The sequence below is a fragment of the Equus quagga genome, chromosome 2 (assembly GCF_021613505.1).
Source record: "Equus quagga isolate Etosha38 chromosome 2, UCLA_HA_Equagga_1.0, whole genome shotgun sequence".
NCBI lineage: Eukaryota > Metazoa > Chordata > Mammalia > Perissodactyla > Equidae > Equus > Equus quagga.
Window position 1 is genome coordinate 136,861,058 of NC_060268.1, and position 23,727 is coordinate 136,884,784.

At 38.6% G+C, this 23,727-nt stretch overlaps 1 protein-coding gene across 1 annotated transcript in view; it reads right to left on the reverse strand.

Moving 5' to 3' along the window:
* The window catches only part of BICC1 (BicC family RNA binding protein 1), a 264,925-nt gene that overhangs the window by 159,299 nt on the left and 81,899 nt on the right, over positions 1-23,727 (reverse strand). Inside the window, exon 2 of the mRNA XM_046654461.1 lies at positions 14,138-14,184. Coding sequence (XP_046510417.1) covers positions 14,138-14,184 — 47 coding nt within the window. The remainder of the gene's footprint in view (positions 1-14,137; positions 14,185-23,727) is intronic.

Genomic DNA, 23,727 nt, shown 5'->3' on the forward strand with positions numbered 1-23,727 from the left:
GAAGACGACTGGCAACAAATATTAGCTCAGGGCCTGTCTTCCTCAACAAAAGAAGGAGAGAGAGAGAATGATTATGCAATTATTCAAGTATGGAATGCCTTTTATGCGTTTTAGTCTGATTCTTGACTACAAGGCCTCACAGAATTTCTTGACTACATCAGAAGAAGGGGGGAAGACTACAAGGAAACCTGTAGACCAAAACTTGAGAAGCATCACAAACTTGTGCTAGCTCCAGGTAGGTGCACCTCTCACTGCTAGTCTATCTGCTTCATCTGTTTTTTTCCTCCATGTTACCTTCTGTAGATGAGTTTCTTCTGCTTACTCACAGCTTCTTCTCCTTTATAACTCCAGCTTCCCCATGACCAAGACTGTCACCCCTGGCTTCTGCCTCGATCCATCCTGCACCACGACCTTTCCCACTCTGTTCCTACTATCACTCTGGGTCTGAGTTTCCCAGTTTGTTAGAGACAAATCTCATTCACTGAGTTTTCAGAGCTAGCCACACAGGTCATGACCATCCAGGAGGGCCTGACAATGCTGATATAAAGAAAATCATTTATGTCTTATTAACAATAGTCAAACAAAGTCAGAAAAGCACTCTTTAAGTCCTGGATGCCACCAATTAGCTGTCTGACCTTGGAAAAAAATCAGTTCATGTCGTTGTCTATAAGAAAAAGACACCACCACTACATGCAGCTTTAAAATATACTGACTCTTCTGTGAACCCATTTTAAGTCAGTAAAGCTTAAAGCTCTTTACTAAACGTCATAGCATTCACTTGAGTCACACTAAAAGGCAATGCACCACCTGCATCCTTTTATGGACTGCCATCTTACGGTTGAGTCCTTTTCCCGCGGTAACCTTATGGAGTCACATGAAGAAAGAAAATCATACAGGAGTTCTGACTACTAAGTCACAGAACCACGTGAAATTCTTTCAGAGGGATGCTTTCCACACTTTCTTATTCTGGCCACCGTAACTGCTACATGGTCTCCAAGCCAAATGTCAGGTCAAGAGCTTAGAGTGACAGACAGAGCACGTGAGCTCTAAGTGGGCCTTGATCGCCACTCTGAAATCAAGTATCTTTATTTTCTATTGTGTACCTAGCAATGACATAGGACCCAATCTTTCCTCTTCAATTGGATAAAGAATGGCAAAAAAATGCCAGCTCCTCATGTCTGTGACCGATTAACAGTGCCTGAAAATTATATAATCTTTAGCTACTTCCTGATGACATCCATATCGTGGATATTATGGCCTCACTACAACTGTATTGGTCAGGCCATGTCCAAACTGCCATACCCAGTTATTACTGCCACATTTAAAATGCAACATTGATCTTGTTCCTCAAAGTGAATACAACAGTAAGAGGGCTGAAAATTAAGTCCTATGATAAATAAAAAACTAAGCATCTTTAGTCTAAAGAAAAGAAGACATAGAGATGTTGTAAAAACCATCTTCAATTTTTCTTACACCTCCAAATGGCAAAACGAGGGCAAATTTATGAAGGAAAGGGGGAAACTGTCTAAAAATTAGCACTGATAAAAATGATCTGCCTTGTATATGCATCTGAGGCCAGTTTTGTCTTTATACCTGTTGTAGGTGATACAGAAGGAACTTCAGTACTTAATGGGAAGCAGAACCAGATGACCTCTTAGAGTTCTTTCAACAAAATACTGTATGTTCTATAAACTGGCAACAACTTATGCATCCACGGGCAACCTCAACCTATTGTAGCCATTACGATCTGTTCTTCTCCATAAGGCGGCGGTGGTTGTTAATCTTGGTTTTAAAAGTAATGGGGGTTCATTGTAGGAAAGAATAAAGAAATAAAAATCAACCATAATCTCACGACAGAGACAGTCACTGTAACATTTTAGAATAATTCCTGCCCCAGTTATGTTTCCAGGCATAAATATATATAAGAAAATTTGAGTCAAGCTGTTTATATACATTTTATCATGATTTTGCATTTATATGATAACCAATTTCCCAAGTCACTAAATATTTACCAAAACATGATCTTTTTATTTTATTGAGGTTACACTGGTTTATAACGTTGTGTAAGTTCAGATGTACCTTATGCCATTTCGGCTTACCAGACTGCACTGTGTTCACCACCAAGTCTAGTTTCCAACTGTCACCACATGTAGGTGCCCCTTTACCCTTTTCGCCCTCCCCTCACCCCCGTCCCCTCAGGTAAGCACCACTTTGTTCTCCTTATCTATGTGTTTGTTTTTTTCTCTTCTACAGATGAGTGAAATGACATGGTATTTGTCTTTTTCTGACTTATTTTGCTTAGCACCATAGCCTCAAGCTCCACCTGTGTTGTCAAAAATGGCATGGTTTCCTCTATTTTATGGGTGAGTAGTATTCCATTATGTATATAGATGCCACATCTTGTTTATCCATTCATCTGCTGATGGGCACTTGGGTTGCTTCCAAGACTTGGCTATTGTAGCACGTATCTTTTCGAATTAGTACTGTCACGTTCTTTGGATAAATATCCAGAGGTGGAATAGCTGGATCACATGGAATTTCTGTTTTTAATTTTTCAGAAATCTCTATATTGTTTTCCTTAGTGGCTGCACCACTTTGCATTCTCACCAGCAGTGTATGAGGGTTCCCTTTTCTCCATATCCTCTCCAACACTTGTTATTTGTCTTTTTAATAACAGCCATTCTGATGGGCATGAGGTGATACATCATTGTAGTTTTGACTAATTAGCATTTCTCTAATAATTAGTGATGCTGAACATCTTTTCATGTGCCCATTGGCCATCTGTATTCTTCTTTAGAAAAATGTCTGTTCATATCCTCTGAGCATTTTTTTCTTATTGTTATACGAGTTTTTTATATATTTTGGACATTAACCCCTTATTGGATATATGATTTGCAAATATTTTCTCCCAATTGATGGATTGTCTTTTATTTTGTTGATGGTTTCCTTTACCCTGAAGAAGCTTTTTAGTTTGATATGGTCCCATCTGTTTATTTTTTCTTTTGTTTCTCTTGCCTAAGGAGAAATGATATTCAAAAAAAAAATACTGCTAAGAACAATGTCCAAGAGTGTACTGCCTATGTTTTCTTCACGAAGTTTTATGGTTTCAGGTCTTACATTCAAGTCTTTAATCCATTTTGAGTTAATTTTTGTGTATGCGGTAAGATAACAGTCTACTTTCATTCTTTTGCATGTGGCTGTCCAGTTTCCCCAACACCATTTTTTGAAAAGACTTTCCTTTTTCCATTGTATGTTCTTGGCTCCTCTGACAAAAGTTAGCTGTCCATAGATATTAGGTTTTGTATGATGCTGTTTTGATTTCTCTAGCTTTGTAGTACATTTTGAATTCAAGGAGTGTGATACCTCCAGCTTTGTCCTTTTTTCTCAGGATTGCTTTGGCTCTTTGGGGTCTTTTGTTATTCCACATAAGTGTTAGGATTCTTTGTTCTATTTCCATGAAAAATGTCATTAGGATTTTGAGTGAGATTGCACTAAATTTGTAGATTGCTTTAGGTAATAAAGACATTTTAACTATGTTTATTCTTCCAATCCATAAGCACAAAATATCTTTCTGTCTCTTTACGTCTTTTTCAATTTCTTTCAATAACATCTTATAGATTTCACTGTATAGATCTTTCACCTCCTTGGTTAAATTTATTTCCAGGTATTTTATTCTTTTTGTTGCAATTGTAAAGGGGATTGTATTCTTGATTTCTCTTTCTGCTAGTTTATTGTTAATGTGTAGAAATTCCACTTATTTTTGTATGTTGATTTTGTACTCTGCAAATTTACTGTATTCATTTACTATTTCTAATAGTTTAGGGATTTTTTGGTGAGGAAGATTCGCCCTGAACTAACATCTGTTCCCAATCTTTCTCTCTTTTTTTTTCCTCCCCAAAGCCCCAGAACAGAGCTGTATATCCTGGCTGCAAGTCATTCCACGTCCTGTATGTGGGACACTGCCACAGCATGGCCCGACGAGTGGTGTGCAGGTCCACACCCAGCATCCAAATCTGCGAACCCCAGGCCACCAAAGTGGAGTGCACAAACCCAACCACTTGGTCATGGGGCCAGCCCCTTGGGTCTTGTTTTTCAATCCATCCAGCCATTCTGTGTTTTTGATTGCTGAATTCGATCTATTTACATTTATAGTGATTACTGATATATGAGGGCTTAATACTGTCATTTTATTGGTTGTTTGCTGATTGCTCTATATTTCCATTGTTTCTTTTTCCTTGTATTTCTGTCTGCCATTTCAGTTTGGTGGTTTTCTGTGACGTTTTTCTCTGTGTTCTCTTTATGTATGATTTGTGACTCTGCTCTGATTTTTTGTTTGTGGTTAGCATGAGAGTTGTATAAAAGACTTCAAAGATGAGATAGTCCTTGTTTTGCTGATAGTATCTTATCTCCATTAGCCTATGCAGGTTCTGTCCTTTTCATTTTCTCATTCTATGTTTTTGTCGTCAAAAATTATTCTTTTCTGTGTTGTGCGTTTGTGACCAAATTGAAGTAGTTACAGTTATTTTTGATGCTTTCTTTCCCTTTAGCCTTTATGTTATAATTAGTGTTTACTAACTTATTCTGATATAGAGTTGCAATTTTCTGATTCTGCCTCTTTATCACCTTGCTCAAAGTTCTGTACACCTTTGCCTTTTTGTTTCAGGCAGAAGAGCTCCTTTCAATGTTTCTTGTAAGACAGGTCTAGTGGCAATGAATTCCCTTAGCGTTTGTCTGGGAAAACTTATTTCCCCTTCATATCTGAAGGATAACTTTGCTGTATAGAATATTCTTGGCTGATAGTTTTTGTCTATCAATATTTTGAATATATCATCCCACTCTCTCCTAGCCTGTGGAGTTTCTGCTGAGAAATAAGCTGAAAGCCTGATAGAGTTTCCTTTGTAGATTATTTTCCTCTCTCTGGCTGCCCTTAATATTCTTTCTTTGTCACTGACTTTTGACAGTTTTAATATAACATGCCTTGGATGTCTTTTGCATTGAGATAGTTAGGAGTTCTACCAGCTTCATGTACTTGTATGCCCAGCTTCTTCCCCAGGTTTGGGAAGTTCTCAGCTGTTATTTCTTTGAATAAGCTGCTCCTTTCTCCCTCTCTTCTCCTTCTGGGATACATATCAGCCTTACATTGATTTTGCTAATTGAGTCGGATATTCCTTACAGAATTTCTTCATTTTTAAAAAAATCTTAGTTCTCTCTACTCTTCCACCTGAATCATTTCTAGATTTCTATCTTCAAGCTCACTAATTCTCGCTTCCATATAGTTTTCTCTACTTTCAATGCTTTCTACTTTATTTTTCATCTTACTAATTGTGTTTATCTCCAGAACTTCTGTTCAGATTTTTTTTAAGAGTTTCAAGCTCTTTGGTGAAGTACTCCTGTTCATTAATTTTATTCCTGAGTTCATTGAACTGTCTTTCTGAGTTTTCCTGTAACTTGCCGAGTTTCTTCATGACAGCTATTCTGAATTCTCAGTTCTCTGTTATTCTGAATTCTCAGTTAGATCATAATCTTCTTTGACTTCAAGTTTGGTTTCTGGAACATTGTTATTTTCTTTCTATGTTGCTGTGTTACTGTAGTTCTTTATGGTACTTGATGAGCTGACCCTCTGCCAGCACATTTGTGGTAGTAACCACCTTTCTTATTTGGGTAAGGCTTTGGTTACTTTGATTCTGAGCTGCTTCTGGTTGTACTTGAGAGCCTACACTTTCCACTCTCCACTGCCTGTGCCAGAGGCATTATCTGTGCCCTTCTTGTGCTGCTTGTGCCTCTGAGGTTGCTGGTGCCTTGCTGCTTATGATGCCACTGCAGTCTCAGGTGTCACTACCAGGGTCACAGGCTGCAAGCACTTCTGCTGCTTCCAGCATCTCATGTTTCCCCACTGGCCTCCCACAGGCTCTCTGCAGGCTCTCCACAGGCTTGGGTGCTGCTGCCCTGTGCGCTCCCTGTGTTACTCCTCCCAGGTAATCTGGCAGTGTTGGCAGTACCACTGCCACAGACACTGGATTCATAGGTGTCACTGTAACCGCCAGGGGCCCTTCTGCTGGTAGAATCAGTGTTGGGGATGCCACCATGAGGGGCTGGGTAACAGTTCTGCTGTGGTTCCTGAAGCCTCAGGTCACTGGTGCCACCTATCACTGCTGGGGGAGGGGCAGGAGCTAAGCCACAAATCAGTGTTGTTGCTGGTCCTGCAGCCTCTTGTCACTTGCATGCACCACTGTACTTTGAAACCTCAGGTCAGGGCACTGTGCCCAAGCTAGAGAAATCTGTGTTTTGGATGCTATCACCACAGCGAGAGAGCGGGGCTGAGTCACTGGCTTTGCTCTGTGTCCTGAATCCTCAGGACTTGTGTGCCACCTGCCACCGCTAGGGTGGCAGGGGCTATGGTCAAACTGCAAGTGCCCCGTCTGCCCCTGCAGCCTCTGTTGACTGGCACACGTGCCAGTGTGAGAACCCTCATGCTGGATCGCCACTGCCAAGGGAGGGCAAGGAGGCTGCTCCTCTATTTCCACTGCCTTCAAGAGGTCCAGTCCACTCACCTTCAGATATAGAGATGCATGGCTCTCTGGTATTCTGGTATGCTGTGCAGGGAGTCCTTTGTTGGTCGATGAACATCTGACTGGTTGTAACTTAGAGGGTAGAGACAAAGGGAACAACCTACTCTGCCGTGATGCTATATCACTGCCAAAAAGCATGATTTTTAATGCCTACATAGTAATCCAAAGTTTGGATATACCATATTTCAAACGTTACATTAAGCACTTAGTTAAAATTAATTTAATTTTAATTATTATAAATATTACCACAATGAATATCCTTATACATTGATCTTCAGACACATCTCTGATAACGTTCTTTGTATATACAAGATTGAATTTGATTTATGCCACTTCAGGTATAAAACAGTTTGAATCACACAAAATCAAAGGACATAATTAAATATACACACATACAAAGATTACCAAAGAATATTCAAGACTTCTGTGATTAGAACTAATCAAACATAATCCTTCCTCAAAATAGTTAATACCACTATCTTGAAAAATTGCTTCTGACCCACACAGAAATGTTTACCTTTGCATTTTATCAGTTTCTTAGTGTAATTTTGGTTTGTCTGTGTAATGTGGAAACTGTTCTGAAATCTTAATATCAACTATAAATAAGGAACATTGTATTTCAATATTTTTCAATTAAGAGAAATGCTGACCACTATAGGAATTAAGGAATTTAATCCATTCAGAGCATTTTACAAAATAATATACAAGCCTTTTTAAACTAAGACAAATAAATCACTTAGCTGGATCTTTCCATCATCCGTTCTATCCTAGGTGCACTGCACATCACTACTGAAAACAGTCACATCTGTGAATTTTTTTTTTTCTTTTTTGAGGAAGATTCGCCCTGAGCTAACTACTGCCAGTCCTCCTCTTTTTGCTGAGGAAGACTGGCCCTGAGCTAACATCCATGCCCATCTTCCTCTACTTTATACGTGGGATGTCTACCACAGCATGACGTACCAAGCGGTGCCATGTCTGCACCCAGGATCCAAACCAGCGAACCCTGGGCTGCCAAGAAGCTGAACACACGAACTTAACCACTGTGCCACCGGGCTGGCCCCACATCTGTGACCTTTATAAAAAGACCTATTCTCATGAATTCAATCTGATTTTCCACATGATCCAATGTTTTGAGTTTGGTTTCAAGAAGTGGAGAAGAACATTTTAACCAGTAACGACTAAACTTTCACCAGATATTATCATTCACTTTAAAAAAATTGTAGTAGCAATTAGGGCATCTTCACTATCACCAAACATACACTTTAAAGGAATCTCAGTGACATCCTCTACTTCCATGGTTGCAGAAAAAGGAGTAAAACCACAAATGTGGTTTTCATAAAGCAGTTGTGTGAAATGACTGTCAAAATAAAAGCTGACTCTATGATGTTATGACGGAACTCTACAGGTGAGAGTATGACGTGCTTGAGAATGCAGCTTTGACACCCAGACTTCTCATCTTCAAATGAACACAAAGACAGAACTCAGACGAATGGATGATAAGCCAATCACTTAGTCTTTTTCTTAATCTTTTTTCACTAACCTTTACCTGCTGGACTCTTGTTAGAAGACACAGCGAATTGTAAGATATAAAAATAGGATCGATTCTCACCTTTAGCAACTTTCTGGAAGATGACGAGACAACCTGTTTTCTGGGTTGTTCCTTTTTTCTAAGTCTTACATGTGATCAGTTATCCTTATTTAGCCACTAGTATGAGAGAATCATGATCACAGATTCTCCCACTGAAACTTATTTTCAGGGCCATAATGTTGTAATCAGGAATAAGAACTCAGCAGCCAGGAACTCAGTGGGTGTTCATTAGTGATGACATGATGACATCCACTGGTGATAACCTTTACTTAAGTTTGGAACCAACACTAATTCTGCACAGCCTTCTCAGCGCATCTTTAGAACCGCGACATCAAATACGCTTCACTGTATGCATACCCTTTCGTACCATTTGAATTGTGAACCACACGACTATATTGCCTATTGAAACAAATACTAAGATTAAAACTTTAAAATATCCTAATTTTATTTAAATCAAATTTGACTTAAAATGTTTAAGCATATAAGACACAATGTTACAGGAAGTATATCATGGACTACAGCTAACTGAATTTACCTTTAAGTAATTAAATCAAAACTTATTTCTCTTACCAGAGGAATATGATCTATCTATTCAACATATACAAAATAATGGCCAGCAGAGAAAGCAGAAACAATTTTACTTGGAGATTTGTGCCTCCCCCCCATAAAAAGACTCAAGTGGTCCCCATCTGAGACCACCTAGTGCACTCATTTTAAGGTAGAGAGGGAGCCAAAAACTGCTCCCAGCAGTTTCCCTCAAGAAGACAAACACTTGCTACTTCCCAGTCTCAAGATGACAAAAGTAATCTGTTTGCCTAAAAAGGATGAGTTTGAGGGTAATATAAATACACCAAGTAAACCTCCAAACAGTATCTTATTTATGTTAGTCTTACTCTTAGCCCTTGTGAAAAGTCATAGTTTTATAGGTCAGTTTTCCAAACTGACCTGTTTTAAGAGTATAAAATATCCTATATTTAAAATATGTGATGTGTACTTTGTTGAGAAACAATGTCTATAACCCAGTGTAACGGAAAATGTGGCTTTCATCAATTATGATGCTGACTGGATTTTGTCTTCTCCAGCCTCTGGGATTCAAGATTCCTAAAGTGTTTTGCTTTGATGAGTCACAATCGTAACACAATCACTATACCCATCCCCACCTAATACACTGTAACACACTTTCCCCGCCAAGATCTGGCCGTAGTCATTTCACAAGAGAAAGAAAAAAAAAAACTCATTAAAAGGAAACGGGACAGACAGTGAGTAAGCCATGAACAACTGCCCGAAGAACTGGAAAAATGCTGGCAGATCACTTCCACGTGTTCCAATTAAAGTTGCCATGAAGGGTGGACAAAGAACTAGAGAGAATGTTGATAAAGCTGTATTCATTCCCTCTTTCTTTAAGTGTAGTTAGAAAAAAAGAATAAAAAGTACAATTATTAGAGAACTTGCAAAGTTTTACCAGAGAGAAATGTTTGGGACGTTTCCAATGCAAACAGTCTAATGCGTAATCCCATTAGCCAATCAGAGAATATTCAAAAGTACTTTATATGCATTTTTAATATACACAGAAAAATGACTAAGAGTTTATAAATAGCTCTCTTTCAAAGACGGAATGACAAATTAGATTTTTTTTCTCTTTCTTGCATGTCAACTATATATTTGTTCTACATAATTTAGAAATGACTTGTACTAACAGAAAAACAGACTTAGTATAAATGACAGTTAAAATCCATAGATCAAATTGAATATAAAAATGTGATAAACAGGGGCCAGCCCTGTGGCCTAGTGGTTCAGCTCAGTGTGCTCCATTTCAGCAGCCTGAGTTTGGTTCCCAGGCACGGACCTACACCACTCCATCAGCGGCCATGCTATGGCAGTGACCCACATACAAAATAGAGGAAGACTGGCACACATATTAGCTCAGGGCCAATCTTCCTCAGCAAAAAAAAAAGGGGGGGGATAAATAACATTTACAGTTTCAGCAAATTTTTCTAATTATAGTAAATTCTCTATAGAATCATTTCTGCCATTGAAAAGGTATCACAGGTTGAACTGTGTCCCCCCAAAATTCATATGTTGAAATCTTAACCTCTAGTACCTTAGAATGTGACCTTATTTGGAAATAGGGTCATTGCAGATCTAATTAGTAAAATGAGATCATTAGGGTGAGCCCTAATCCAATATGACTCGTGTGCTTATAAAAAGAAGAAACTCTGACACAGAGAGGAAGAATGCCAATGTGAAGATGAAGGAAGAGATCAAGATGATGCTTCTACAAGCCAAGGAATGCCAAAGCTGGCAAGCAAACCTCCAGAAGCTGGGAGAGAGGCATGGAACAGATTCTCTCTCAGTCTTTAGAAGGAACCAATCCTGTCACCCTAATCTTGGACTTCTAGCCTCCAGAACTGTGAGACAACCAATTTTTGTTGTGTAAGCCATCCTGTTTATGGTATGTTTTTACAGCAATCCTAAGAAATACAAAAGATTTCAAAGCATAGTACACAGAGACACTACACTTTGACCCCATACATTTTTTGTAACAATCTTTTGGTAGACAGTGCTTGCAAAAATCAGTATTTCTTCTATATGTTCCTCCTCTCTCCCCACCTTCCCTAACTGCAATTACATAAGGCCACATAAATGGGTTCTCTCCAATGGAGTGTGAGAAGAAGTAACAAACGCCACATCCAGGCCTGGGCCTTAAGACCGTGGCATGCTTCCCCCATACTCTCTTCCTCTTTCTCACAGCTCACATTTGGACCTGGTGGTGACCCAGGTTCAACCCTACAGATGAGATTCACGCCTGAAGGAACAGCAGAGCTATGTCTTAGAAGGAATCTGGGTTTCTAACTGACAGCATGGGACAACGCCATGCACCAAGCAGGAATACTCTCCTTGGAATGTTACACGGAAGTAAAATAAATGATTCTGTCCTCTAAGTCACTACACTGTTGGGTTTCTCTGCTATAACAGGTTAGTCTTTTATCCTAATAGAGTGTCAATGGAAATAAAACATTTCAAACACACGCAGTAAAAGAGTAGATAGAAACCAGGCAGATCTCCGAAAAAACAATAACTGTGACTCCACAGGAGAAGTTTAAGTGTATAATAAACTGAACAACGACTATTAGAGCTTCAAATCTGAGACCAAACATCTGATGATCTCAGTAGCTGTTAAACGACTTTGTGGAAACCTACCATTTCTTATTCTTAAAGGTATTTTTAAATTTAATTTTCTTTTTTTCCAAATTCAAAACTTTTTAATGACAAAAATTACTTTTATTTAGTATAATAATATTCTTCTGATTTTACATATACTTGGATGGTACAAAAAAAGTAACATATAAAACTCTCACACCCCTCCTCCAATCCCCTCCTTAGGGAGAGCCAGTATGGAGCTGGGGAGACATCCTTCCAAATTTAGATGTTTTCAAATTAATAAGCGTAATCAAATTTTAAACTCAGCTCAAGAGAAATTTTAATTTTGGCTTGTGTTATATACTTAGACTCAAAACCAAAACACACTCTAACAAGCGTGCAGAGCCTTCACATTTGTATTATTCTGAGAGAAGAAAAGCATTTTCTCAAAGATGCTAATGACCAGCAATGTGGCCTAATTCTTGTTCTTAAATGGTTCTGGAAATGTCATTATGTGAAATTAGAATACGTGTACTAGAACAAAGCTCCTGGAGGACAATTCAGTACTTCTCCATTGCTTCATTTTACTGTAGATGAACCATAATGTCTACTTCTGTCTGGTCAAAACACTGAAAATGACTCTTCTGGAATTTAAAATGTTTGCCTTTGATTAAGTTACAGGTTTTTTCCAGGCTAAGTATCCAAATCCTATATGGACATTTATCTATCAGGAAGACACTCTCTATTGAGCTAAAAAAGAAAATGAGGAGATGAAAACTACTTCCACTTAATTATTTAGAGACCTCATTAACCTGTGACCAAGAATGAAATCCATGATTCCAACTCATGGTTTGTGGGACGCACACATGTTCCTGGATTCAAACATGTGTTTCCATTTAAACTGCTGGAATGTATACATGGCTCCACAAAGAGTGATAAATATTAGCAAATCTTCTAAGAATGAAGGTCCTTTATGGCCACATACACCATGTTTTGATTCAGCTTTTAAAAAGTCTGAGTCACACAAAGCTGAACGGTTCTGCTTTTTAAATTTATCTACAAGTTAAAGAAGAGCAATAAAAGAAGAAATTCTTCCACAGATCACATCTACTTGTACTATCACAGCCAACCCAAGGCAAATCTGTGACTTCTGCTGTTTGTTGTCTCTTTTCTTCCCCTCATGGCAAGCCTGCCCCAGCTAAAGGCAAGGCACTCTGAAATACCCAGGTATTGAGTACAGGTTGGATTTCAACCAATGTCAGATAATGCCACGTAAGGGGCTTCAGGTGTAGGACATACACTTCAACAGCATGAGCCTAAAGCAGAGGTGGAAAACTGTGGTCTGGCACATTCTATTTGGCCAGCACAGTATTTTTAAATTTTTTAAGTTTAAATCCCTATAGGAAAGGCCTCCCGTACAAAGAAGGTACTTCATCACATAGAATATTGTATCTCACCATGCACTATGAACCCCTCAGATGTAGTGTGTAAGCCAAACGTTTGAAGTGTGAATGCCACAGACGAATTCTTCCACCTCTGTCTAGCCTTCCAACATTCTGTTTCTTTGCCTAGAATGCCCTCCCAACCCACGTAGGCCTACCTCTTCACTTGGCTACCTTCTGCTTTTCTAAACACCTCAAGAAGTCCTTTCTAATCTCCTAAAGTTCTGGTCAAGTGCTTAACCCTCTACAACTCTAGACTCTCCAGCTATTTCTGTGACTATATCACCAGACACCAAACAAATGTTTTTAGGGCAGGGACCATGCCTTTCTCAGTTTGGTCTCTCCAGTGTGTAGCACACAGCAGGTGGTAAATAAATATCTTCAGAATGAAGAAATGACAATACAATTATCAGCTCTGAAAATATTTGCTTTTAATATCCTTGGAAGAGAATGCAGATGAATGATGAAGTTGACCCAAAAAAGTAGATCACACAGAAAGCAAGAGAATGAAGAGGCTTGTAAAAGCCCAGTACAGTTACACACAGGTGTTTTCCAAAGGCCTGATGACCCACTAGAGCGATATTTAGCTTCATGTATAGTTGCTGCTCTATTTCACTCTAGGACATCCGTCTATTTGTTCCTACACACATGCTTTCTGGATATCAACAAAAAAGACACAAATATAATAAATCCAAGTAAACAAAAGAAGGAAGACCATGAACTCAAATCAATTTCTTCGAAAGGACAGGCCTCTTCCCTTATATAAAACACCTATTTTAAAATAGAGCTGACTAGAATTAACCAACTGCTTTTCATAGTTTCTATATTCCTTTTTCAATCAGCTCCACTCCTATTTCCCTTTGCTATATAGGACGGACCAGACTGGCTTCACTGTAGGTCAGAACTTTCAGAAGACAGCCAAAGTCAGAAAGGACACGGTTACCAGTCGTGAGCAAATAGGTGTAAAGGTGCACCTTTTATCAATTATATCATGCCACCCACGGTCACGCTTACAGAAATGAGGAAAGCTGTGAGGGACTCCTCTCTACCTCACAGGTCAGGTATGCGTTTGGGGAAGGAGGAAATAGGGAGTAGCAGTAAAAGAAGATAATCAGGACAGCATTTTGACAATTTCCATTTGAGAAATCAATCTGGCAACTCTCACTGCCTCCTTGCCTCCAACCAAAAACTTCATTGGATTTACCCAGAAGGAGCCTTCTCAGAATAAAGCGCCAAACAGCCTCCCACCCTTTCTTGAACTGATCATCTCCAGCTATCTTATCAAAACCTATTCCCCTTCATATGGAAGGGGAGCTTTCATGGGCTTCTAGTGAAGCTACTGAGACAGGTATATTTCTCCTTAATTATCACCAAGGCAGGAGTAAAAAGCAACTTACCTTTTGAAAAAAGTCTTCCCCACTTTTGCCTTTGCCTTCAGCAGCAGCTGTAAATAAAAATGCATACATTTAAAATAGTTTCTTTTTTCAACCTATGCATTCAAAAAATTCTCAAATATCAGGTATGAGATTACAAAGGTAAACAAGATGCCATTCTTGCTCTCCCAAAACTCAGTGCCTGTTAACAGGCCCCATCCGTGATGAAAATTTGATAAAGAATAAAACACTCATCCAATCAATTACACATCTTTAGATAATTTCACACTCCTTTTTTTGCCTGACTCACAAATCTCTATTTTCACACATATATGAAAGTAATCTCATCTTTCATGGTTAAGAAACTATACGAACAAATGCAACTACCAAGATAATCAGCTGAAGCGCTCCAAGCACTTCCTATCCGTCATCCGTCCCAGGCAAAAGACTGACAGAATTTTCAACTGGTGGCTCAGCTGCCGAGGCCCACTCTGAGCTGTTTCAGTTTTATGCTTTGCGATGACTATATAATCTACTTGGATTTCAGCTGGCATCACATACTACTTTAACTCCCTCCTTCATTTGCATACACAAAGAGAGAGACAAAACAACATGAGACTTAAATAGTAATGGCGAAGGTCACAGACAACCAAACTTCATGTGAGATTAATTAACAGGTTACTATTTGAACAATCATTTTGATATCTAAATGGTAGCCTATAAATAAAGAACAAACCCAGTTCTTTATTTTCAAAAGTCTTACGACTGTAAATATTTTTTTTAATCTACAGAGAGGGGTGGGAAATTTGACTAAAAGGAAAGAGGACAAAGAGCCAATAGCTTCTTTCTTGCAATAGCTTCAAATTGCATCTTTCAGAGGAAAAACAGGTCTCAGATTCAGGTGCAGAGTGGAACAGCGGTTAACCGGAGAAGCCACCCTCACGGGACAAGAAAGCAGCTGGAGCAAGAACTCTTGGAAATTGAAGAACGGAAGACTGTGGTACCCCAAACAAAACCTGCTAGGCAATACTGCCATAGGGCACTGCGCGCGCACGTGTGTGTGTGTGTGTGTCTGTCTGTCTGTCCTGGGCACTTGTTAAAACAATTAAAGACTCAAGAAGCACAGAAGATTATTCTTTTAGGTGGAAGATTCAAAACTCAATGAAATTCTCCCTGCCCTCAAAGAAATAACAAGTATCATAAATTCTTTTTTCACCAACTTTAACCTCACAGTTATATATAAGGCACTTTCTATAATCTTATAAAAATGTATTTTTTTCTCAACATGTTTTCCTCCAAAAGAGAGAGCACAGAATACATGTTTCTGTGATTTCCAAGGATAGTTTGAGGAAATCTATGAAAACAAGAGCTAAAAAGAAATAAAAATTGGGAGGCCGGCCCGGTGGCACAGCGGTTAAGTTTTGCATGTTCTGCTTTGGTGGCCTGGGGTTCGCTGGTTCAGATCCCGGGTGCGGACATGGCACCACTTGGCAGGCCATGCTGTGGTAGGCGTCCCACATATAAAGCAGAGGAAGATGGGCACGGATGTTAGCTCAGGGCCAGGCTTCCTCAGCAAAAAGAGGAGGATTGGCAGTAGTTAGCTCAGGGCTAAATCTTCCTCAAAAAAAAAAAAAAGAAAGAAAGAAAAATTGTATTCTAATGTTTGGTAGGCTACATAACAGCTTCCCAAAGATGTTCATGTCCTAATCTCTGGAACCTGTGAATATGTTACCTTACACAGCAAAAATGATTTTGTAGATGTGATTAAACTAAGGCTCTTGAGACGGGAAGACGATCCCGAATTTCCCAGGTGGGCCCAATGTAATCACAAGGGGTCCTTATAAGAAGGAAGCAGGAAGCTCAGTCTGAGAAGGTGATGTGACAATGGAAGCAGAGAGAGAGAAGGGCATGTGATGACAAAGGGAGAAGTTCAGAGGGAGAAAGATGTGGAGATGCTACACTGCTAGCTTTGAAGATGGAGGAAGGGGCCACAAGCCAAAGAATCTAGGCAGCCTCTAGAAGCTGGAAAAGGCAAGAAAATGGGTTCTCCCCAGAGCCTCTGGAGGGAGCAGAGCCCTGCCAACACCTTGATAAAGCCTAATGAGACCCATTTCACACTTTTGACTTCCAGAACTGTAAGATAATAAACTTATGTTGTTGTAAGCCACTATACTTGTAGTAATTTGTTACAGCAGTAAAAAGAAACTATTCATAATGCCAGTACCGTTTTAACTTTACTTTTTGCACAAATACCACACCATAAACAGCATGAATTCGCAGACATTGATGAGAGCATTTAAATCACACATTTCCACAGATTCTTTGCAGTTAACTCTACAAATTATGATTTTAACTCTCTAATTTTGAAATATCTCTATTAAAACTTTAAATAAACATAAAAAGCAAATTTCAACCAAAAAACTCACTCTTTCAAAATAAACTGGCAATGTGGTTGATCACAGCTAGAGGGGCCACTCAGGCAAGACTAAAGGTCAGTATCCAAACCTAATGACACAAACCTAATGACAAGTGCCTTGGGCACACTTCAACTCATCCACCTCTTGGGCTGTCTTTACCACCAAAGCTAAAAATAGTTTAAAGGGGCCCTACTCAAGAACACAATTGCTTGGCAATGAAAACTGCGTATCAGGGCACAAAGATTTGAAAACTTTCTAGTGACATCAAGAAAACTCTTCTCTGAAAATAAATTTTAGAATCAAAGATATTTTCAAAGGCCTATCAAGCAAGGCAGATAATCACCCCTTTCACCTGCAGGGAACAACTCTGCAACTTAGAATTCATCAGTTTAAATTTCATGATCCAACTACATTTTATTACAGAAACTTCCTTTAGGACATTTATTTTGTTCATGACAAACTCATTATGTCACAACCTTGAAATGCTCCTTCATTCCAAGTCCAGCTAAACAAACTTCACAGAATGGCCTTTCAATCCTTGGATGAATAAAAAATGGGGGCATTTCCTTAGTTAGACACAAACTATAATTAACTATGTTCCAGAAAAACATCTAAAATTTAACCAGAAACCTGCACCTTTTAGCAACCTTATAATTTGAGGGGGAACAGGAGGCAGAGAGCCGGAAATGGCATACTCATTGGCACCAAAAATCTTTGTTCTTTTCCCTTCCAAGTGCTTATGTATAAGAAACTCCAAATCTGAGCCTGATTTTCCCCCAAATCCTGAGACATGTCCACTTCTCAAAACCCACAAGTGCCCTGGTAAAAGATTCTGGTTGAAGTCTTCGATTATTGCCTCAGGCGCAAACCATAGTTAGTCCCAGTCATTGGCACTTTACAGGGAGCATCCTTATCTTATTCTCAGGTTGCTGGGTCTCTGCAGGACTTATCCCAACTCTACACAAGCAAAGCTGCCAAGGCCACAGAAGCCAATCAAGAGAGCAACATTTCCCCAAAAGCATTCTCTCCCCCAAAATGGGGATCCTTCTGTGCTCAAATTTGACAGCTCAATTCTCAATTACTCTAAATTCCTCAGAATCAAAACATAAACTCCTCTGAAGAAGTGAGAGACTGAGAGAAGGGAGTTCACAGAATATGTCATTCACAATATAAACGTAGGCATTTAAGACGTTCACTTTACAGACCCGGAAAAGAACACAGAGAAATTCACTCTTTCATTCCCCAAATATGTAAGTCCTGTGCTGGTGAATCAAAACAGGCAAGACTCTGCCCTCATTCAACCACAACCTTGGCCCACATATTCAAAGCCACCCAACTTGGAGAGAAAGCCAAAATTAAAACTCAGTTATACAGACAACTTTCCCAGAGATCTTGTCACACTCACAACTCCATCCCAATGAAACGTTAAAATTAGAGATTTCATTTAGCTATTCTCATTCTGGATGATGCACTAAAAAGCGAGTCATTTTACTCTTAACCCATCACCAGAGCCAGGCAGCTGCTGTCAGGCCTGAAGAAGAAAAGGGTCCTTCTAGGGAGACCATCGGAGAGGGGAATTGCAGGAAAAAATATGAGATACGATAACATCTTGACTCACTGGTTTTCTTTTCATTATGTTTGGAGGGGAAAATGTTGCCTGTGAAATGAGCTAACCCATACTTCATGTCATGACATTCCTTGACCCGTGAAGTTTGATTATATTCTGTGGTCTAAGAGTTCTCCTGAGCCTTCACATTCTTACATGCTGATACAGTCTCATCTTTTTATTCCACCGTAGCATGAACACACACACAATGATTTAGCAGGCTTTTTCTAACTCTCTTTACAGTATGACTTCTGCCTGATGTTCCAAAATTTAATTGATTGTAAAAACCCTGGATTATTTCTGCCAATGAAAGCACTTATCTTTATTTTCATGACACAGAACTCCAGGAATAAATTACTTCAATACTACTGAAACATGGCTGGTTGATTGTGCAGGTAAAGCATTTCACATTTTAAGCTGAATGATTCATTTTTTATGTTTATTATAATTTCTCCAATGCGTTACCATATTTTATTTCATATTTTTGCTTCACAAGAAATATGGGATGGCAAAAGCCCCGGCCAATAAAAACAGCGAAAGTTGAAACAGGTGTAAACTATTCCAGTCCTGCAAACTACACGGCAAGTCTAGTTAATTACCGAATTAAAAGGGAAAAGGCTTGATTTTAAATTCTTCGTAGGGCATATGGAAACTTCTGTTTAAATATCCTTTTCATTCTGAAATGCTTTTCCATTATAACATGTGATGCTTTATGGAGCCAATCCCAAAAACACAAGGACTATGTATTTCATATTTAAAACACAGTATGGCATATCTTTAAACATTCCCTTGATGAGCAATGGGTTTTTTCATCTCGGTGTAATTTCAGCAAGAAAAAAACCATGCTCAAGTTATAAAAACTAATTGGGAAATAACTCTTCAAATCTGTAAAGATTCAGGGCATTCCTTTTTTTTAAACACAACCCAACTGTAGCACATTAACAACTAAGAGAGCTGCTCTATCTTAAGGCCACCTGAAAGACAAATGAAACCATTTAGGCAGTCTGATTCTCCCGCAAAAATATTTTGCTAAAAATTTAAAACATTCATTTATTGTCTCAATTTAATCCATATGCTAAAAGAGCTATGTCACGCATTTTATTCTGTATATTACTGCTCTCAGAAAACTTCTCTGACAATTCGCCAATTCTTCTAAAAAGAGGAATCAGCAAAAGATTTAGAAGATGCAGTTTCTATATACTCCCAAAGAACTTTTCTTATTCACGAATCATATCTAACACTCTAGACCGGCATGCAGAGCTCTGAGAATTGACTAAAGAAATGGTAGACACTAAGTCTATATTTAAAGTTTCTTCAATTCTCAATTACAATCATTCAACTATTCTAGCTAACTGAAGAACGCTTCCAAGTTTAAATTTCAGCAGTGAACAGTGTCATTTGAACGTTGTATAGCACAATAACTGTGGGGATTTTCAGACTTCATCTTTCCTAGAACTCTCTACCTGTTTCCCAGAGTCCACTGTGAACAAATCAAATTCACCTGCCCTGAAAAAAAAAATCATGCAGGCCTGTTGAGAAAAATCAAAGAGAAACAGACAAAAATAAACATAATTTTTAACTTAATAGTGGCTGGATATTTAAAGATGGTTTATCTTCTTCAGTTCAAATTTTTTTTCTTAAACATTGTTTTATTTTTGCAGTTAAAAAAATTCCCATGTTCAAACACACCTAAAACTTTTTTTATGGACACTATAAAACAGGAGGTACAGAAAGATCTCAATTTTTCATATAAATATGTGTGCATACACATATAGTGTATGTGCTAGAAAAAAAAGACAAAGAATAAACACCAAAATATTAGCAATTGTTATTTGAGCGGTGGAATTATTGGGTCATTTATCACTTTCTCCTTTGTATTTTTCAGAATACAGAAAGTTTGAACTTCTTTTTAATCAGGAAAAAAATCAGGTGAAAATCATTTGAAATCTTTCTTCCTATCTGGGAGTGAGCCAAGGTTTACCACTACTGGTTTGTTACAGCATCATCTTCGGTCCACAGTATACAAAGCAATCTAGCAAAAGTCTGAAGGTCAAATGTGGATATAAGCTAACTAACTTGATAACAAATGACTAACGTGATATCAGAGATGGATAATGGTCGATAAAATCATACCAAGTATAGTACATCAGAGGCCTAAATTAACCTAGCACTTTCTAAATTGAAATATTGATTTTGTGCAACTTTCAGTGGAGAAGTTTTAACAACTTATGCCTAGACTAAGAAATTCACAGCTGAAAACACTAAACAATCTAATACTTGGAAAACCTCTGATTCAAATTCACATTTAACAGCTAGCCAAAAGACAGAAAGAGATGCTCTCTAAAATGCATGAAGCAAAAAGTGAAAGAAAATTATATGTATACATTTCTAACTGCAGAGTTTTAAAAAAGCCACTTTTACTGAAAGGTCATATCAAATGTAATAAGAAATAAAACAGTTAACACTTTATTAATTTACCACATTCTAAAAGGGCTCAATGGCTACGAGTATGAAAGAAGAGAGATCGATTATCTATGATAATTTGGATCAAGAGCATGGGCCATTAACTGAACTACACCAATAATCCAAGAACATCCTTTGAGGATATTCTTTTTATTTCATTTCCCACCAAATTTTCAACAGAATAAGAATGACAAAGATTATGATGGGGATTAGGGGAGGAGTCCTGCTCTATTCTAACAATGGGGACCACTACTGCCCCTTTAAGGTTTACGTCTACTAACCTCAACAACTAAGCCCTTTGCAGACTACACTTCTCAAAATGTGGATTGTAGGAGAATTTTTTTCAGATGTTAAATCTCTCAGGGCTGTAAAGCTGTGCCAATATTCCAAGTGATAGGGACAATCTAAGATGCTGGTGGCCCTTCAGAGCACAGGAGCAGCCTCGAGCGAAGTCTAGTGTTCCCCAGTCTGCAGGCTTTTAGTTTCAGAAAGCATCTGTTGCTGTCAAATGTAGGAAAACAAATATTCACAAAAACCTGAGAACATCTAAATCACATTATTCATGGCTTCAAGCAACTTCTAACTTGAACTTTTCAAGCAACTCTGGCTAAGGGTTTATTCAGACTCCAAATTTATTGGCCTGACAATGAACACTTTCCGTGGACTGATAACCCTAACATACGTCAATGGAATCTCAGTCCAACTGATTAACAGAAACTTTGGTCATGTCAAATGTCTCACTTTCAGATCCCATTTCTTCTTACATAAGAAATCCCTGAAGCACCATATAGTCTGGCCAGGGGTCATAAACATTATTTGACAACTTTGAGTATTTACATAATATTAGTTTCTTTCTTTAAAAATCAACACTCTCCTAGCTTTCTCAAAAGTTACAGGATGTTCATGGCCTTTATACAGTTTAATGGAGTTAAGAATACCTAATACACCACAGTGAGCTTATGCTGGTCTTCCTATGGAGCTACACTGTCCAAAACGATAACCACTGGTCATTCGTGGCTACTGAGCACTTGAAATGTGGCTAGTCTGAATCCAGATCTGCTCTAAGAGTAAAAAACATACCAGAGTTTAAAGACTTAGCACAAAAAAAGTAAAAATATCATTAATAATTTTTGATTATATGTTGAAATACCATTTTTATATATTGGATTAAAGAAAACTATATTATCAAAATTAATCTCACCTGTTTTCTTTCTCATGCGGTTATAAAATTTTAAGTTGCATTTGTGGTTCACATTATATTTCCATTGTACAGTGCTACTATAGAGGATAATGACTTACTTTGCTATTACCCAAAGAGGATTGAAAAGATTCAGGTAGGTATAACAAGCTACAAAGGACTGAAAACAAGGAATGTTTCCAAATAGTAGGAGTCAGCAGCTTGAAATCAAAGCTGTATTTATCTTAACCTCCTGGGAACATTTTCAGGGAGGAAGAAAAAGGTTGGTTGGTGTTTTTGGGGGTGGTGGGAGGGTTAAAGAATTAAGAGCAGTTTGAATAAAACATATAACATTAATAATCATTTCCTTAATATCCAGCTTTGGCCCAACCCAAAACCATGAAACTATTTAAGAGTTTTTGTGGATGGTTACTTAATGGAATGAAGTTTATATTTCTTTTGTGTTTGTAATAACATGGCAATGGGGCAAGCCAACTTGTGTTAAATCAGAACCAAATGTGTTCCAGGCATGTTTAAAGTTCAGGTTATACGTGGAAATCTGACAAGGCAATCTGTTTGCTATTCTCCCCACCAAAATGGATGTGGAGGTGGGAGGGCGCAAAGATATCCTTGTTCTCATCAGGGCTACTCCCAATTCATCTTACTACTAAAAAGACTCATTTATTGACTCATTTAAACAAAACTTATAGCACCTGAGGCACACAGAGAGAAGAAAAAAGTCAGAATAACCAGGGTTCAACTCTAGACTTGCCATTAAATAGTGGTATAACTCCAACCAAGAGATCTAGCCCCCCAAAGCTCTGTTGTCACTTCTAACATATGCAAATAAGCACGCTATACGAATTTAATAAATGGAAGCCAACAACTATGACCTCAAAACTTACAGTCTTACTCAAATGTAAGTTCTTTGAGGTAATAAAAATGACAAAACTCTAAAAGGTTAAACATTACAAAATAGTCACAGTTAACAGAAATTCAAAGAACGAACACAGTATGGAGATTTTTAAGCTCATCGTTTAACATAGGAAACGACTGAGACATGGGGAGAGATGGGGAAAGTGAAATCCGGGAAGAGAGAGTGCTGTGAATCCCGATGTCGGTCTGTCCCAAACTTCCATTTCCCTTTTATATGCCTCGGAACACTTAAAATAGCACCCGTTCCTACAAGGAGCTGTAGGTGCAGGACAGCAGGGAGTTTGGAAGGGGAGCCAGCTCTCCAGTGACTGAGGATATGAATACCTCAAGTTGGCTCACACTGATTCTTTACCAGAGGAGTGTGTAGAAATATGTGGGGTGTTTTCTGTTATTGTTGTCACAGGATGGGGCAATGGTGCAGGCATTTAGTGTCCAGGGCAGTCACAAAGAGCCCAGCTCAATGAAGAATTGTCCCATCCATAATGCAAATACCCCTAATTGAGCAATACTGGTAGGCTGCTTCTTTTTAGAATGTCCTGTCTTCAGTAAATGATTTTCTAAAGAATGCCTATCTATGCCACTTCTCTGTTCTACAGTATCGGTGACTTAGATTTACTCAAGGATCATGCACTGCCACGAAAACTAGGACAGCTGTTCCTATTTAGGGTGAAAATGCGCTTCTTGGTATTCCGCGTGCCCAGTTCTAATGCACTATATTCTAATTCAGGTCCACAGCTGATATAATGCTCTACGTGTTAGGGGCTGCACTGTGATTAGATGGCTGTATAGCAGTTATTCACCTTGAAATGTATCAGCGTACAAGGTCATTCCCTTGGTGGTGAGGACCACCAGTCAGCAAATCCTACCAAAGTGGAAAAGGCTTTAGTGCCTCACTCTAAACTATGAAGAAGAGCAAGACAAAGTAACAGAAGGAAGAGAGGGAGGAACAGACGAAGGAGGAGAGAAGGGCAATGAAGAAGAGAAGAGGGAGAATGAAGGAGAGGAGGAGAGGAAG